The sequence below is a fragment of the Chrysemys picta genome, chromosome 1 (genome assembly GCF_011386835.1).
Source record: "Chrysemys picta bellii isolate R12L10 chromosome 1, ASM1138683v2, whole genome shotgun sequence".
Lineage (NCBI taxonomy): Eukaryota > Metazoa > Chordata > Testudines > Emydidae > Chrysemys > Chrysemys picta.
Genome location: NC_088791.1, coordinates 333,155,425 through 333,172,020, shown reverse-complemented (window position 1 = coordinate 333,172,020; position 16,596 = coordinate 333,155,425). Strand labels below are relative to the sequence as shown.

The window sequence follows — 16,596 nt, the reverse complement described above, 5'->3', positions numbered from 1 at the left end:
CCACTCTTGGGTATTGTATGCCCCTTAGCGCCACAGATTAGAACTTTGTCCTAGCTATCAGTACCCTGTTGTTCTGCACATGTCCACTCAATGCCCTCATACTTCCCACTTTCTGAGGGCATAAAGGGATAGGGCGAACCAACTGCCTCTCAGCTTCTTCACCAGCTGAAGTCTTGTAAGGACTTAGAATAGTGGAGAAGGAAGGTGGGTCGTGGAATACTTACAGTCAACACATTTGAAAAACATCAGTTACTACAAGGTAAGTAATCTCTTTTTTTCCATTGAGTGGTTGTCTAAAAGTCTTCCACTCTTGGAAACTGAAGAGCAGTTAACAGATGGAGGTGGGCCTTACATCAAGACAGATCTATGTACTGCTCTCCCAAAGGTTGCATCCTCCCTCATTGCCTGACCAATTGCATAATGTTTCATGAAAATATAAACATATGTGGCCACCTTACATATTTTCAAAAGTGAGCCATTATTAAAAGAAGCAACGTGAGAAGCTTGAAAACTTGTAGAATGCACCCTAACTACTGACAGAGGATCCCAACCTACAAACTGATAACACACATTAATACATATCAAAATCCAATTTGAAAGTGTTTGAGAAGAAATCTGTTTACCTTTAACCCTCTCAGCATGTGCCAAAAATAATTTAGTTCTATTCAGATAATGGCTAAAGCTATAGCTACATCTAAAGTATGCTGAGTTCTTTTTCTTTCCTCCATTAGTGTGAGATATTGGACAAAATATTGGCAAAAATGGACTGGTTAACATGAAACTCAAACACCATCTTTGGCAGAAAACTCTGATGAGGCCTTAATGAAATCTTATTCCTATGAAAAATCGCATAGGGAGGACTCCACATCAAGGCATTAATTTCACCCACTCTACGTGCAGAAGTAATTGCTACAAAACCACTGTTTTCATGGACAGATGAATGTCCATGGCCAGTTAGCTAAAGGCTAAATAGAGTTTTCATTAAACCTGACAATAAAATATTCAGATCCCCTGTGGAGGTGAGTCCTTTACTCGTGGAAGTACTTGAAGTAGACCCTCAAGGAAACTTTTAACTATGGGATATTGAAGCTAAATATACTTTAATAGAATTAAATAACCCAGAGGATTTAAACCAGAGGAGGTTTCTAATATGAGAGGTATATTGGTCTCAAAGGGGGAAAATATTATGATCTCAGGACCAAGCATCACATCTCCTCCATTTAGAGCTGTAAGTAGCCCTAGTGGAAAGTTTTCTACAATTTAGTAAAATGTCCTGAACTGCCTGACAACAGGACTTTTCAGTCTCATTCAAGCAGCTTACATCCAGCTATCAGATGTCAGGATGTCAAGTCCAGATGAAACACTGTCCTGTTGTGCTGTGATATCAAGTTGGGAATCAGAGGAAGGGTGATGGGTTTTCATATCAACAATCCGATCAGCTCGGGAGACCACTACTGACTGGTTTATGCTGGTGCAATGACAGTCATGGAAGCAGAGCCTTGTATGAGCTTCATTAACTGTCTTAGAATCAAAGACATTAGAACTTGTTGAGGATCCCTGATAGTCATGTTCATACTTTGGGTCAACAGACTGCATATGATCTTCAGTCATGATTGGAGAGGAAAAGCTGCAGTCTGGATTGAGGAGTGACAAATATGCATTATGCCATGTGCCCTAACAGTCTCATACACATTCTGACAGTTTTTATATGGTTTCTTTTCACTTGACGGATGATATTCACCAACTTCTCAAACCTATTTGGAGGACGAAATACTGACACTGACTTGGAATCTATCAAATCTCCTATAAATTCCACCTTTTGAGATGGAATTAAGTTTGATTTCTTCACATTGACTCTTAGACCTAGGTTCAAGATAAGGCTCAGAGTGAAGAAGATGTGATCCATTACTTGCTTTTGTGAACAGCCCTGAAGCAAATCATCTAAATATGGATATATTTTGATGTTGTATCTTCTGAGGAACACCACCACTTGGGCCAGACACTTAGTGAAAACCCTTGGAGCCAAAACCAATCTGAAAGGCAACAATTTGTACTGGTAGTGAGAGTCATCATTCTGAACTTTTGTTTCTAGATAAAAAGAGTTAAGTTGTCTCAAAACTGGAATGGCTCTCCATCCCCCTTTTTACTTTGGCAAAAGGAAAAAATGAGAATGGAAACCTTTTCTTTTGGATTGAATGGAAACCTCCATAGCCTCTAGATCTAACAGGAACTGAACTGGTTAGTGGGGTAAAACCGAAGTCCTCTCTGTTTGGCTGGTTTGGTGTGCCTTAATAACAAAAAGAAACCCCAGCCTTGGGCTGTGACTGCCCTGTTCCAAGCAATTTGTCCTGAAGTGATACTCTCAGTAGTGTCCCGCCACAGGTAACTTCATTACACCTGGAAAATGAGATGTCTCCCTTTTCAGGCGAAGATCTTTTAACTGCTTCAGGAACACTACCAGTAGAGAGGACACTGGAGACAAACTGATGGGACTCACCAGGATCTGAGTCAGGTCTCATGCATCTATCCAGGAGCTACATCTTGAATTTAATATCTCTGTTCTTTGGAAACTGTTTGCCAAATGAACAGCATATAGCACATTCACTAGGAATATGCCCCTAACCTAGACAGTAATGTTTAAATCAGGAGTAAGGGACTGCTGAAGTTTCCTTCTACAGCTTAAGGCTGTGGTTGAAGGAACTGAGAGGTGGTTGGTCCTTCCTGCCCCTTTATGCCCTCGGGGGGGGGGGGTTTAGAGTGGGGAGTATGAGAGCATTCAGTGAGCATGTGCAGACCAACAAGTGACAGCTAGCTAGGAAAATATTCTGAACACAGGGTGTGCAAACCCCAAGAGTGGAAGACAAATAGACAGCCATTCAATGAACATCCAATGCTATCTCATATACTGTAAATAGCCAAACACACCATGAACAATGCAATGATTATTTATACAGTGTCAAGCTACCACTTGGTGCTTAATGGACAAACAGTCGCACATTAACTTGACACGGTTGAGTGCCGTTTCTGGGCCCAGAAAACAAACACCGACTGGTCAGACCACATTGTTATGCAACTATGGGATGACGAGCAGTGGCTGCAGAACTTTCAACTGCGTAAGGCCACTTTCCAAGAACTGTTTGAAGAGCTTTCCCTAGCCCTGAAGTGCAGGTCTGTTCAGAAAGCTGCAAGCAAGGACTTTCTTTCCAGACTGCAAAATAACTATTGGTGATATTGAAATGCCAATCGGAATCCTGGGAGACCCAGCCTACACCTGGCTCCCATGGCTCATGAAGCTGTACACCGGCAGCCTGGACAGCAGTAAGGACTGGCTCAACCATAGGCTAAGCAAGTGCAGAATGATGGTGGAATATGCCTTTGGACATTTGAAAGGTCGCTGATGTTGTTTGCTTACTAGGTTAGACCTCAGTGAAAGTAATATCCCCATTGTTATTGCTGCCGGCTGTGTGCTCCATAATATCTGTGAAACAGAGAGAAAAGTTTTTGCGGTGGTGGGGGGTTGAGGCAGATTGCCTGGCAGCCAATTTTGAGCAGCCAGATACCAGGGCAATAAGAAGAGCACATTGAGGGGCTATGCGTCTCCGTGAGGCTTTGCAAACCAGTTTCAGCAATGAGCCAGAGTAATGTGACTCTTATCTGTGTTGTTCCTTACCAAACTGTCCCCGCCATTGCATTTTCCCCCCTGTAAACTCCACCCTCACCAACCACCATGTGTTGAATGAATAAAGAGCCTTTTCTCCTCAGTCCATTACGTTTTATTATGCACACACATACAGAGAGACAGCAAAGAAAAGAAAGATAACCTGGGGCAAAAGGACTGATAACAATGTGGGGGAAGAAACAAGGAAAGCTTGCTTACAGATGCACTGCAGTAGCAATCAAAGGTGCCTTCTGGTCCTTGTACCCTCCCCTGGTGTTGAGTGCAAGGGATACGGATCTCCCCTCCCCCACTCCCCGCCTCAGAGGATGTTTGGGGAAGGAGGATGTAGAACTGGGTGATGATGGCAGCAGGTTCAGCATAGGCTGCAGGGGGACTCCAGTATCCAGCTGCCTTTCTTGAACCTCAACCAGATGCCTCAACATGTCTGATTGCTCCTTCATAAGCTGCAGCATCTCTTCTTGCGTGGCACGCTCTTGTTCCCTGAATGCTCTCCTGTCCTCCCTGTCCATGTCCAGGTTCTTGGACAGTGTAATCCTCCATGCTCTGAGCTCTGTCTTGTCACTCTCGGAGACACGCATTAACTCACTGAACACGTCCTCCCGAGACTTCTTTTTCCACCTTCTAATCTGGGAAAGTCTCTGTCCCGGTGTGGAGGATGTGCTGATGGACAAGGTTTCAGCTGCAAGGAATGCAAAGCACAAGGATAGCATTGACAGTGAATACATTGTTTCTGGTGCAAGGTTGATTTTTTTTTAAATCACCCCTCAACACACTTCACTGCAAGCCACAACATAATCACAACCATAATCACAACCGCCAGCCCACGCCACTTCCTGCAGCTCCCATTGGCCGGGAACGGTGAACCACGGCCACTGGGAGCTCTGGGTGGCCGTGCCTGCGGACCGTCAGTGTAAACACTGTCTCATAGCCCACCAGTGAATTACCCTAATGTGCTGTGTGCAGCCCGCAGGCCACAGGTTGCCCACCACTGCACTACACCTACATTTTTGTTCCAATAAAAAATAAAAAATAATAACATGTAACTCCTACAGTTTGAATGGAAATGTACACTCACCAGAGGTGCCTTCTGTAGCATCACACTCCACCGCCAACTGGTCCTGTGAAGGGATGGGTTCCAGGGTTAAAAACAGTTCTTGGCTGTCAGGGAGAATGGATCCTCTGCTTGCCTGCCTCACATTCTCCTCCTCGTCAACAATGTCCTCCTCGTTGTTGCTCAAGGTCGCCCAGCACTCCTGGGAGATATCCATGGAGCATTTTAGGGTAGTGGTGGGGTCGTCGCCAAGAATCGCATGCAGATCCTCATAAAAGCGGCATGTCTGTGGGGCAGAACCAGAATGACTGTTCACCTCCCTTGTCTTCTGGTACGCTTGCCGAAGCTCCTTTATTTTCATGCAGCACTGCTGCGTGTTCCTGGTGTAGCCCTTCTCCCCCATGCCCTGCGTGATCTTGGCATAGATGTCAGCATTTCTTCTGCTGTATTGGAGCTCTGCCTGCACAGACTCTTCTCCCCAGACAGCAATAAGATCCAGTGTCTCCTGTATGCTCCATGCTGGAGTGCGTTTGCAGCCTTGGGTCTCCATGATCAGCTGTGATGGCGAGCTCTCCATGCTGATCAAACAGGAAATGAAAATTCAAAAGTTCCCAGGACTTTAACAGGGGGGTGGCTGTTTCCTGTGTACCTGGCTGAAGTACAGTGGAGTTGAAAGTGCTCTCCAGAGCGGTCACAGAGGAGCACTATGGGACACCTCCAGGAGGTCAATTCATTCAAATTACACAACGCAGTGTATACACTATCCCCATGTCAACCCGTGTATGTTGAATCAAGCGCTATGCCTCTCGCGGAGTTGGAGTTCAGAAGTCGACTTTTCAGGCCACTTACGTCAGTGGAAGGGACTCGGTAATGTAGACACATACATTATTAGATCGACTGCATGTAGCTTATGTCGACTTAAGTTTGTAGTGTAGACCAGGCCTATGAAAAGGAGCAGACATATTTCTTTCCAGGCTTGGGATCTGTTAGCGAGGATGGAGGAAATGAAAGAACAAAATGCTATCTTCAAAAGGAATAAGTCATGGATTGATATTTGTATGATTTTTTTATGGGATTATTTTTGATAGATTTAATTTCTTATAAAAAGCAGTGTTCTACATATATTCTCTAACAGGTAAATTCTGCATGTATTAATATGGTCAGATTTTAAAGTTTTGTAATGTTGATGCTACATATTATTGTGTTGCATGTGTGGATTTAATAATTCAAGATTGTCAAATAACAGGCTCAAATGAATTTTTTAAATTAAAGATTAATACAGCACTATACAGAACATAGGAAGAAGACATACTTTACCATCTCCTGTAGATGGTGAAGAGAAGGTAGCTTGGTCCCTTCTTCTGTACTTGGTGGAATGTTAACAGTGTTCATTCACAGTCTACCTCCTCAAACCCCTGTCCTTTTATAGGATATAAGACCAAGAAACTTCTTTTTGGAGGGAAAATATTTTTCCACGATTGATTTTATCATGTGTTCTGTTTTCCCAGTTACTGATGGAATTTCTTTTATGGTACTCAGTTTATCTGACTGATGAGTAAAAAGGAATCTCTAACCCAGTCATCATTACTTACAGCTGTGACAACCAACAGTTCTTAATGAGTTAAAAACACCTTTCAGTGGGGTCATTATTCCATTCTATTATATCCATCTGTAATAACAAATATTCTTTATCGATCACCCAGTTCAAAACAGAAAACATCTGCCATAACAAATATCCCTTATCAACCACCCACCTTTGTTTATAACATATTTCTATTGACACTTTTAGTAGTCTGAAGGGGTCTTTTCCCTGGACACCTGGGTTCCCATGTCCTGATGATGCTGAGGATAATTAGATACAGCCCAATACTCAGTCATATAAAATTCCTGAATACAAGTCACTCACAGAACCAATGCTCTGGGACTTAGAATTCAAACACACTCTTTGCTAATATCATAAAGATTTTGGGAGAATAGTTCATATGTAAATTAATATACATGAAAAAGAGGACTCAAAGGGTTAATATTTACTAACAGGTACTAACAATTGTTAAAGAAAAGCAAAGGCCTGACTTTTCAATCCTGGGTGCCAAATAATAAATCCCTAAATCTGTTTTTAGGCCTGATTTTCAAAGGTGCTGAGTGCCTCTTTCTCTCATTGACTTCAGTGGAATTTGTGGATGCTCTGAAAATTAGTCGTTTTACTTAAGAGCCTAGCTTTAGGCACGCAGGTTTGAAATCTTTGGACCAATTTTTGTTTGTTTGCTTGTTTGTTTGTAAATTAGTACATAATTTTCAGCATTGATATACTTGGATTTTGCCATATCCTACATCTACCATTAACATTAACGTGAATGTTAGGGCTACATTTCCTCGTTCTAGCCTGATAGCTTATCCCTTAGAGAAAAGAAGCTTCAGAAAGATGGGGCAGCCAGTCAAATACTTTCACCAGGTCAGGGAGAAAGAAGAGAGTGCAGTCCACTGTCTTTGCCAGATACTTCAAAGGATAATAAACTGAAAGCTAATTCACATACACGTCTTTAAGTGGTATAGTTTCTTGTCAGAAATTATTAGATTAGCAAGGTTAGCCAACTGTATCTTCATCTGGGATTCTAGTGTTAAATCATTCATGGAAAATGTCCTGACTTAATGTTTAGTTTCATTTGCTGTGGTTTTGCTCAAAATCTGAATGCGTCTTTCATTAATTCTGAATGCTTTTTTCCCTAATTAATTTCTACAATCAAATTTTTTATTCCTTTAGAGATCCTGTTAGCCATCTATAGTTCCAACCTAGCTTTTGGAACAATTCTATAAGAAATGCCATGCGGAAGTGTGATATGTTTCTGAGTTTTTATTTTATTTCAGATTTGCTCTTACAAGTGAATTTGCAGCTCATGGGAGGTGCTGGATTGACAGCGTTGGAAACTAAAATCTTCTCTTTCTCCTCAGTTTATACTGTGACAATGCAAATGTCTACCCAGTGTCCTTTGCCTTGATCTTGGCCTGGAGATAAGACAGAGTACTTTGCACTCCATGTCTACTCAATCCTTGGCCTTTCTGCTGAGGTGAAAATAATTCACTAGTTTTTGTGGTAGAGTCCACCAGGAAAATAACTATCAGTTTAGTTCACATAGGCTGCCTAGCAGTTTTTGGTCACTATTGACCAGGGACAGATTTGAACCAGGCATAGTAAAGAATAGCTTCAAATCCTTCCACCAGCTGAGACTTTGGTATCTAGATTTTTTTATCTATGGTTCTTGATATTCCAAGGGCTGAGCTTGAGTTCAGTGGGAGTTGTGGGTTCCAAACACCTCAAAAAGATCAGGTTTAATTTTAGGCACATGTGTATGAAAGTTTTGGTAGCAACTTTTAGACAATTCTTACATGCTCTTACAGAGCTGAGACTGGAACGGTGGTCTTTCACATTCAAACAACACAGGCCACTAGCACATGAGCTAAAGGGGTTCACCCTTTATGAGTAGTAGTAGGTCCCTTATTCTCCTATTCGCCCACTTGACAGTGATATAATCAAACACAAAATAGCAAACAAGACAGACAAAGGGTAGAGAAAAGGAAGCACTGCACTCCCCATTTCACAGATGGGGAGCTGAAGCACACTGAGATTAAGTGACTTGTGCAAAGTCACAGAGAATGTCTGTGTCAGAGTCAGGAATTGAAGGCAGATCTCCTTTTCAGTTTCAGTGTAGTATCTCAACCACAAAGCCACCCTTCCTGCATTACAAAGCCACCACATGACATTTTCCAACACCTGAGCCATCTATTTCACTATATATACTTGTAACTATTCATCTATTATGGTACCTCTTGGTTTTTCTGCAGACTCCCATGGCCTGTGGCAGAAGATTTTGTCTTCTCCCATTTCTCTGCAACTTGATTTGCTTCTTCTGTTTTTTGCTCACAGCTTTTTTGGGAGTTTAGCAATGTCACTTCATAAAACTCTTGAATATCTGTTAGCAATGAGAAACAAATAACAAAGACTTCATTTGATATGTTGGATTTAGCAGCCCTTGGTATTTTTCTGTAACCAGTAAATATTTATGTACTTTGGAAGCTACATTATAATGGTAAACATATAATATTACATTTCTAGCAGAAGCCAACATGCCAATTAGTTTTCTGAATTTTTATTGATCATTTCGAGGAAATATATGAACAACAACTATTGAGAGAAGATTGAGAATGAACATACTGCAATAACAAATGAACATATAGAAACCAAGATATGATATGAGATAAGAACAGTTCAAATCATCTTGGAAAACAAACTAGAAACCAAACAGATGTTAGCCATTCACCCCTGACAGCTCTCCCAGGTGGTGGAGTAGCTCCTAGTCCTAGCTGCCACTTCAATGGGAACTCTTTTGAAGTGAGCCAGGGCACAGAGGCCATCCTAGTTAGGCCAGGCAGGAACTGCCTCCAGTTACACTAGGTAAACCCCTTCAGAATTACATCTCACTTTTCCAACAGAAGCAGTAGCTCTAGCCAGGACCAGGAGCCAGACCAGGAGCAGCTCTGGGCAGCACATTTCCCACCTGCCAAAACTGCCTCTGTATTTAATTATTAATGGAAAACATGAAGGATCCAAACCTATGCCAATTCAAATACCTGCAAATTGGACTAATCATCTAATTTTTACTGTCTTCACCATCACAAAATAGCTTACTACTAGTATAAGATGATGAAAAAGGTCTCTGGGCATAAGAAATTGTCCTTTTAAAATGGTAAACTGCAATCTATAGAAAGTTATACGAGCACTAATTTAGCAGAGATATTTCACAATTACTAGAAGAAACTTACTAAATGGTATAAAAATGGACAGATCTGTAGGAATGTATAGTTATATAGTGCTTAAGGTCACTTTTCACCATTAAAATTAAAAGCTATAACAGGAATGCAATTTTTTGTACCCACTCTTAGAATTTGCATAGCAAAATTACAAGTATACAGTGTATAAGATTCCATACCAAGTCAATTTATATAGCACCTGCAAGGAAAAAAAATACATTAAAGAAATACGTAGTGGACTCTAGGTAAATGCCCTGCAGAAATAAGCTAGAGAAATTGACCTGTGGTTGTTGCATACAGCTGCCACAGTTGTAGTTGTAAGAGTATTATCTGGTTTGACAAGAGTCAGTCAGCAAGGGAAGAGGAAGACATTATTTGCAATTTGACATTAGAGACTACCTAATCTTGTGTGTTTATTAAAAAATAATACACACAATGTGTGCATATTAGAAAGACAGAGAGAGAGAGATTCTTTTTAAAAGGTCTTCTTTTTCTGCTCTACAAAGACTCTAGGTTTCTCTCTCTAGAAAAACGATGACTGGTGTGTAGATGAGAGAAGAGCACTTATACTGGCATAGACTGAATTTCAGCACACTCTTGTAATTACAAAACCTCATGATGAAGCTTAGGCCTGGTCTACACTAGGAGGTTATGTCGAATTTAGCAGCGTTAAATCGAATTAACCCTGCACCCGTCCACACAACGAAGCTATTTAGTTCGACATAGAGGGTCTCTTTAAATCGATTTCTGTACTCCTCCCCAATGAGGGATGTAGCGCTAAATTCGACATGGCCATGTCAAATTAGGGTAGGTGTAGAGGGAATTTGACGCTAATAGCTCCGGGAGCTATCCCACAGTGCACCACTCTGTTGACGCTCTGGACAGCAGTCCAAGCTCTGATGCTCTGACCAGCTACACAGGAAAAGCCCCGGGAAAATTTGAATTCCTTTTCCTGTCTGGGCAGTTTGAATCTCATTTCCTGTTTGGACATCGTGGCGAGCTCAGCAGCACTGGCAACGATGCAGAGCTCCCCAGCAGTGGTGACCATGCAATCGCAGAATAGAAAGAGGGCCCCAGCATGGACTGATCGGGAAGTCTTGGATCTGATCACTGTGTGGGGCGATGAGTCCGTGCTTTCGGAGCTGCGATTGAAAAAACGGAATGCGAAGATCTACGAGAAGATCTCCAAAGCCATGACGGAGAGAGAATACAGCCGGGATGCAACGCAGTGCCGAGTGAAAATCAAGGACCTGAGACAAGGCTACCAGAAGACCAAAGCGGCAAACGGACGCTCCAGATCCCAGTGCCAGACATGCCGTTTCTACGAGGCACTGCATTCCATTCTAGGTGCGGCCGCCACCACTACCCTGCCCCTGACCGTGGACTCTGACGATGGGGTATTGTCGACGGCTGCTTCCTCGGAGATGTTCGCGGATGGGGAAGATGAGGAAGGAGATGAGGAGGACGAGGCAGTCGACAGCGCATACAACGCTGATTTCCCCGACAGCCAGGATCTCTTCATAATCCTCACGGAGATCCCTTACCAACCCTCCCAAGGCGTTAACCCTGACCCTGAATCAGGGGAAGGATCAGTCAGTAAGTGTTTTAAACGTGTAAACATTTATTTTGATCAGAACAAGAATGGAATATCAACAATGGGTTTTTCATGATTACTTTGCCCTAGGCGCTTTACTTTTTAGTCCTTGCCAGTGCAACTACTGCAAAAGTATCTCAAAATGTCCGGTTTTGCATGATTACTTTGCCCTAGGCACTCTACTTTTTAGTCCTTGCCAGTGCAGCTACTGGAAAATTGTGTCAATATGTCCGGGGATAGAGCAGAAATCCTCCTGGGACATCTCCACGAAGCTCTCCTGGAGGTAATTTGAAAGCCTTTGCATTAGGTTCCTGGGGAGAGCAGCCTTATTGCGTCCTCCATGGTAGGAAATTTTTCCACGCCAGGCTAGCACCAAGTACTCCGGGATCAGTGCCTCGCACAGCATGGCTGCATACGTCCCTAGTTTTTGCTGGCATTCACACAGCATGCGGTCTTTCTCTGTGTCTGAGATCCTCATCAGAGTGATATCACCCATGGTGACCTGCTTTAAATTAGGGGAATGTTAGTATTGGGACTGATTGCCTGTTCCTTTACATAACTGTAACTGGCGGTTTACAGCCACGCGGTGGAGGCGGGACAGGGGCAGCATACAGGGATCTTTCCCGGGGACAGCCACAACGGGGGTGGGACAGTGGCAGAGTTCATGCTGGCCGGATTGCCGACAGCAGGAACTGGCTAACGCTAGGGGCACTGCTTTGAACGTGAAAGGAGGGCACTGCTATAAATTAAGCTTTCAGCAGCCAAAAGTCTACGGCTTACCATGTCCGCCTGCTAGCCAAATTCTGCTGTCTTGCCCTGCTTGTGTGATCTGTACTCCAAGACCCCAGGCACTGAATGCGAAGGCCAAAAATTCGACCTTGTCCTGAGTGCACATGTGATAGGTGCTGTGCATGGTCTTGTTCACAGAGAAAGACTATGTTCATTGTTCACAAAAATTTATCTTTCTGAGGAATTCACTCCCTTTTTCCCATCCCACAGCTGTGACTGTCTCCCGACCTACCCCGGCATCCCCCTCCCAGAGGCTGGCACAGATTAGGCGCCGAAAGAGAAGGACACGGGACGAGATGTTCTCCGAACTTATGGTCTGCTCCCGAGCCAAGGCGGCACAGCAGACCCAGTGGAGGGAGAACATGTCACAATACCAGCGATCACACAGCGAAAGGGAGGACAGGAGGCGGCAGGAAGACCAGCAGGCGACTCAAACGCTCCTTGGACTAATGAGGGAGCAAACGGACACGCTCCGGAGCCTTGTAGATGTTCTGCAGGACCGGAGGCAGGAGGACAAAGACCCGCTGCAGTCTATCTCTAACCGTCCTCCCCCGCCACAAAGTCCCATCCCCCCCTCACCCAAAGTCCCAAGAAGGAGAGGTGGCAGGGGCCGTGAAAACAGTCACTCCACCCCTGCAGACTGCTCAAGTACCAGACAGCTCTCATTCCCAAAGTTTTGATAAGTCCTTTCCTTCACTCCAAAAGCACCTCACCCAAGCCCCCGTCCCAGTGTCATCCTCTAACTGTGTAGTTGTTAATAAAAAATACGTTTCTGTTCATTACTGTTTCCGTCAGATTCTTTTAGAGGAGAGTGTGTTTGAAGGGGGGAAAGAGGGTTGGTAATTGGAGAGGACAGTCACTTTTACCAGGGTACAGACACGGGGGCAGGTTCAGCAGCAGGTCACACATACATTGCAGTCACTAGGCACCCTGGTCAGTCTGGGAGGTGGTTTCCATGTTCTGTGGGGGGGGGCTATGTGAGTTTGTGGCGGGGGAGGGCGGTTACAGATCTTATGCAGTGGTCCTTAGCCTGGATGACAGAGCCACGCAGCAGGGGATCTGTAACCGTCCTCCCCCGCCACAAAGTCACATAGCCCCCACACACAGAGTTCCGAAAAGTAGGGGTGGCAGGCTCCGTTGAAACAACCAGTCCACCACTGCGGACCGCTCTAGGAGCAGGAGCCTGTCATTCCTCGAGTTTAGAAGCGTCCTTTCCATCACTACACCCGCTCCCCACCACAGTCTGCGTCCCAGTTTCAACCCTTTACCATGAAACCCTTAATAAAGAAAACGGTGTTAATGAACAAAGTTCCATTTATTTTATTTTTAAAGGTGTGTTGGAAGGGGGGCAATGGGGTGAAGGGGGTATGTAACTGGAGAGGATAGTCAACATTAAGTGGGTAAAGAAACGGGGGCAGGTTCAGCTTCTCTTTAAACAAATTTAATAGTCACAGGTTACCCTGCTCACTGTGGAACCTAGCTTTCAAAGCCTCCCGGATGCACAGCGCGTCCCGCTGGGCTCTTCTAATCGCACGGCTGTTTGGCTGGGCGTAATCAGCAGCCAGGCGATGTGCCTTAACCTCCCACCCCGCCATAAAGGACTCCCCCTTGCTCTCACAGAGATTGTGGAGCACACAGCAAGCTGCAATAACAATGGGGATATTGGTTTCGCTGAGATCAGAGCGAGTCAGTAAGCTTCTCCATCTCCCCTTGAGACGTCCAAAAGCACACTCCACCACCATTCTGCACTTGCTCAGTCGGTAGTTGAAGAGTTCTTTTTCACTGTCCAGGGCGCCTGTATAGGGCTTCATGAGCCAGGGCATTAGCGAGTAGGCTGGGTCCCCGAGGATCACTATAGGCATCTCCACATCCCCAACAGTTATTTTGTGGTCCTTCTCTTTGTGTAAATACCTTCCTGCAGCCATCTAAACAGACCAGAGTTCCTGAAAACACGAGTGTCATGAACCTTGCCCGGCCATCCGATGTTGATGTTGGTAAAACGTCCCCTATGGTCCACCAGTGCTTGCAGCACCATGGAAAAGTAGCCCTTTCGGTTAATGTACTAGCTGGCCTGGTGCTCCGGTCCCAGGATAGGGATGTGAGTTCCATCTATAGCCCCACTGCAGTTTGGGAATCCCACCGCGGCGAAACCATCTACGATGATCTGCACGTTTCCCAGGGTCACTACCTTTGAGAGCAGTAGCTCAACGATTGCGTTGGCTACTTGCATCACAGCAACTCTCACGGTAGATTTGCCCACGCCAAAGTGGTTCGCGACTGACCGGTAGCTGTCTGGCGTTGCAAGCTTCCAGAGGGCTATGGCCACTCGCTTCTGGACAGTCAGGGCTGCTCGCATCCGGGTGTCCTTGCGCTTCAGGGCAGGGGACAGCAACTCACAAAGTTCCAGGAAAGTTTCCTTCCGCATGCGAAAGTTTCGCAGCCACTGTGATTCATCCCAGACCTGCAGCACTATGCGGTCCCACCAGTCCGTGCTTGTTTCCCGGGCCCAGAATCACCGTTCCACAACATCAACATGACCTATTGCCACCATGATGTTCACGGCGCAGGGTCCCGTGCTTTGCGAGAGGTCTGTGCCACTCTCAGACTTAATGTCCTGACTGCGCTGCCGTAGCCTCCTCGCCCGATTTCTCAGCATCTGCCTCTGAAAAAGGTGGATGATAAGGTGCGAGGTGTTGACAACGGCCATAACTGCAGCGATGGTCGTAGCGGGCTCCATGCTCGCAGTGCTGTGGCGTCCGTGCAGTCACTCACCAGAAAAGTGTGCGAACTGATTGCTCGCCGTCGCTTTCAGGGAGGGAGGGTGGGAGTGACAGTTGAATGACGACAGTTACCCAAAACCACCCTCGACACATTGTTTTCCCCAGCAGGCATTGGGGGCTCGACCCAGAATTCCAATGGGCAGCGGGGACTGCGGGAACTGTGGGATAGCTGCCCACAGTGCACGGCATCTAATGTCGACGCTTGCTCCGTTAGTGTGCATAAAGTCGAATTACTGTTCTTAGTATGGATACACACTTTGTAATATAGGTTCCACTAATTCGATTTAAGTAAAATCGAACTACTCTCATAGTGTAGACATAACCTTAGAGGATTCAATCCAGTCTGTCGCATCATGATACCACAAGCTGAAAGTGCCATCTCTATAGAACAGGGCAGTACCTTGCAGTCAAGGTGTGCACAAAATAGGATCTAAAATCTGTGTCATGTGAAAATACTCTTGATGTAACAATTCTAGTGATGTGTTTTGAAACTGTTGAATGATCTCCATTGAACAGTGCTGAGGATGGGAATGAGTTGCAATGGACTGACAGCAGTGTTGGGATCAAGCTAGGACACCTGTAGTGGGGTGGCTCCCCCACTCCAGCAGAAAAGGGGAGAAGGTTGTGGTTGAGAGCAGCTAAGCTGGGCTGATTGAGGAAGCGGCTGCAGCTGGCCTGTATAAAAAGTCTGTGAGCCAGTGGCCCAAGAGGAGTCTCTCTCTAGGCTAGGAGAGAGCAGGGCCTGGTTGCCTGCAGAAAGGGTACTGGAAGTAAAGCAGGGCTGGAGAGGGCCAGAGGAGCAGGGGAACTCCAGGCTGACAACTGCCCAGGCTGCAGGGCCTGGTCCAAGGCCCATAGAGGTATTGGGAGGCAGAGGAAGGCAGCAGGTCCGAACCCCCTTGCCTATGATGAGTGGCTTTTACACTGCAGTCTGCCCCAGTGAGTGAGGGCTTGGCGATGACTCGCAGTAGCCCAGACTGAGGCAAGGTGGGGATTAGAGGGTTGGGGGTTTCCCAGAGAGGGGAGACCCATAGAGATTGGTGGGAGTATTGCCGGGGGCAGCCCCAGGGTAAAGGGACTCTGGGGTCTGGGAGGGACACGGGGCCAGCTACAACTGGGACATCGGCCTGCAGAGGGCACCCAGGCTGGAAAAGAGCTAATTCCCTGAGATGACCAGCAGGAGGCGCCGCAGGGGTGAGTCCTGCATTGATACAACACCGTATTGGGGTTGAGATGGGTGGAGAGGCCATATTTAAAATAGATGCTGCAGCATGGCGGTTGCCATTTCATGTAATCACAAATCTAGTCTTTTTTTTCTGGATGTGACTTATAAGAAGATAAATCCAGCCAAATTATAGTCATTTATTTGTTAAGATAGGGCTGGCTTGCTATATTCAATTACCGCATTTGCTGTTCTCTTAGCCTTGCCTGACTATTTTGTTAAGTTTAACACAATACAATCTACAACCACAAGGAATCTTATACATTCTAATATTAAGTAGCCATGAAGAGACCACTGGGGGCTTTAAATTTTCTGTATGCAGCATAATTACTTAATGTTGTATGAGTATCCCAAAAATGCATCTGTGTAACTTTAGAAATGTATATGGACATAATACTAAGCTATGTATTAAATGGTGAAGTCATAAATCTAGTCTAACGAGTCACCTTCTACCTCAACGATGGTCTCTCTAATAGTTAAATAAATAAAAAGTTCACGAACTCTCTCCCAAACAACTTATAAGAAGATCCATAAGGGGCCCAATTATCCTCTAAGTTGCACTGGGTTGTGCTAGATCAGTGGTTCTCAAACTTTTGTGTTGGTGACCCCTTTCACATAGCAAGCCTGTGAGTGAGACCCCCCCTTATAAATTAAAAACACTTTTATATTTAACAC

At 45.0% G+C, this 16,596-nt stretch overlaps 2 protein-coding genes across 9 annotated transcripts in view; both read right to left on the bottom strand.

Annotated features, from left to right (window-relative positions):
- DLG2 (discs large MAGUK scaffold protein 2) overlaps positions 1-16,596 on the bottom strand; it is a 1,449,438-nt gene that overhangs the window by 1,250,607 nt on the left and 182,235 nt on the right. For all 8 annotated transcript variants that reach the window (XM_005287552.5, XM_005287553.5, XM_005287554.5 and 5 more), the window contains one exon: positions 8,553-8,698. In XM_005287552.5, the coding sequence (XP_005287609.1) occupies positions 8,553-8,698 (146 nt within the window). The remainder of the gene's footprint in view (positions 1-8,552; positions 8,699-16,596) is intronic.
- LOC122174251 (zinc finger and SCAN domain-containing protein 32-like) lies at positions 3,764-5,792 on the bottom strand. Its single transcript, XM_042855980.2, has 2 exons — positions 4,755-5,792; positions 3,764-4,358 (listed from the first exon to the last, which is right to left on the bottom strand). Exons 1-2 carry the CDS (start codon positions 5,305-5,307, stop codon positions 3,874-3,876), a joined length of 1,038 nt encoding a protein of 345 aa, XP_042711914.2. The 5' UTR covers positions 5,308-5,792; the 3' UTR covers positions 3,764-3,873.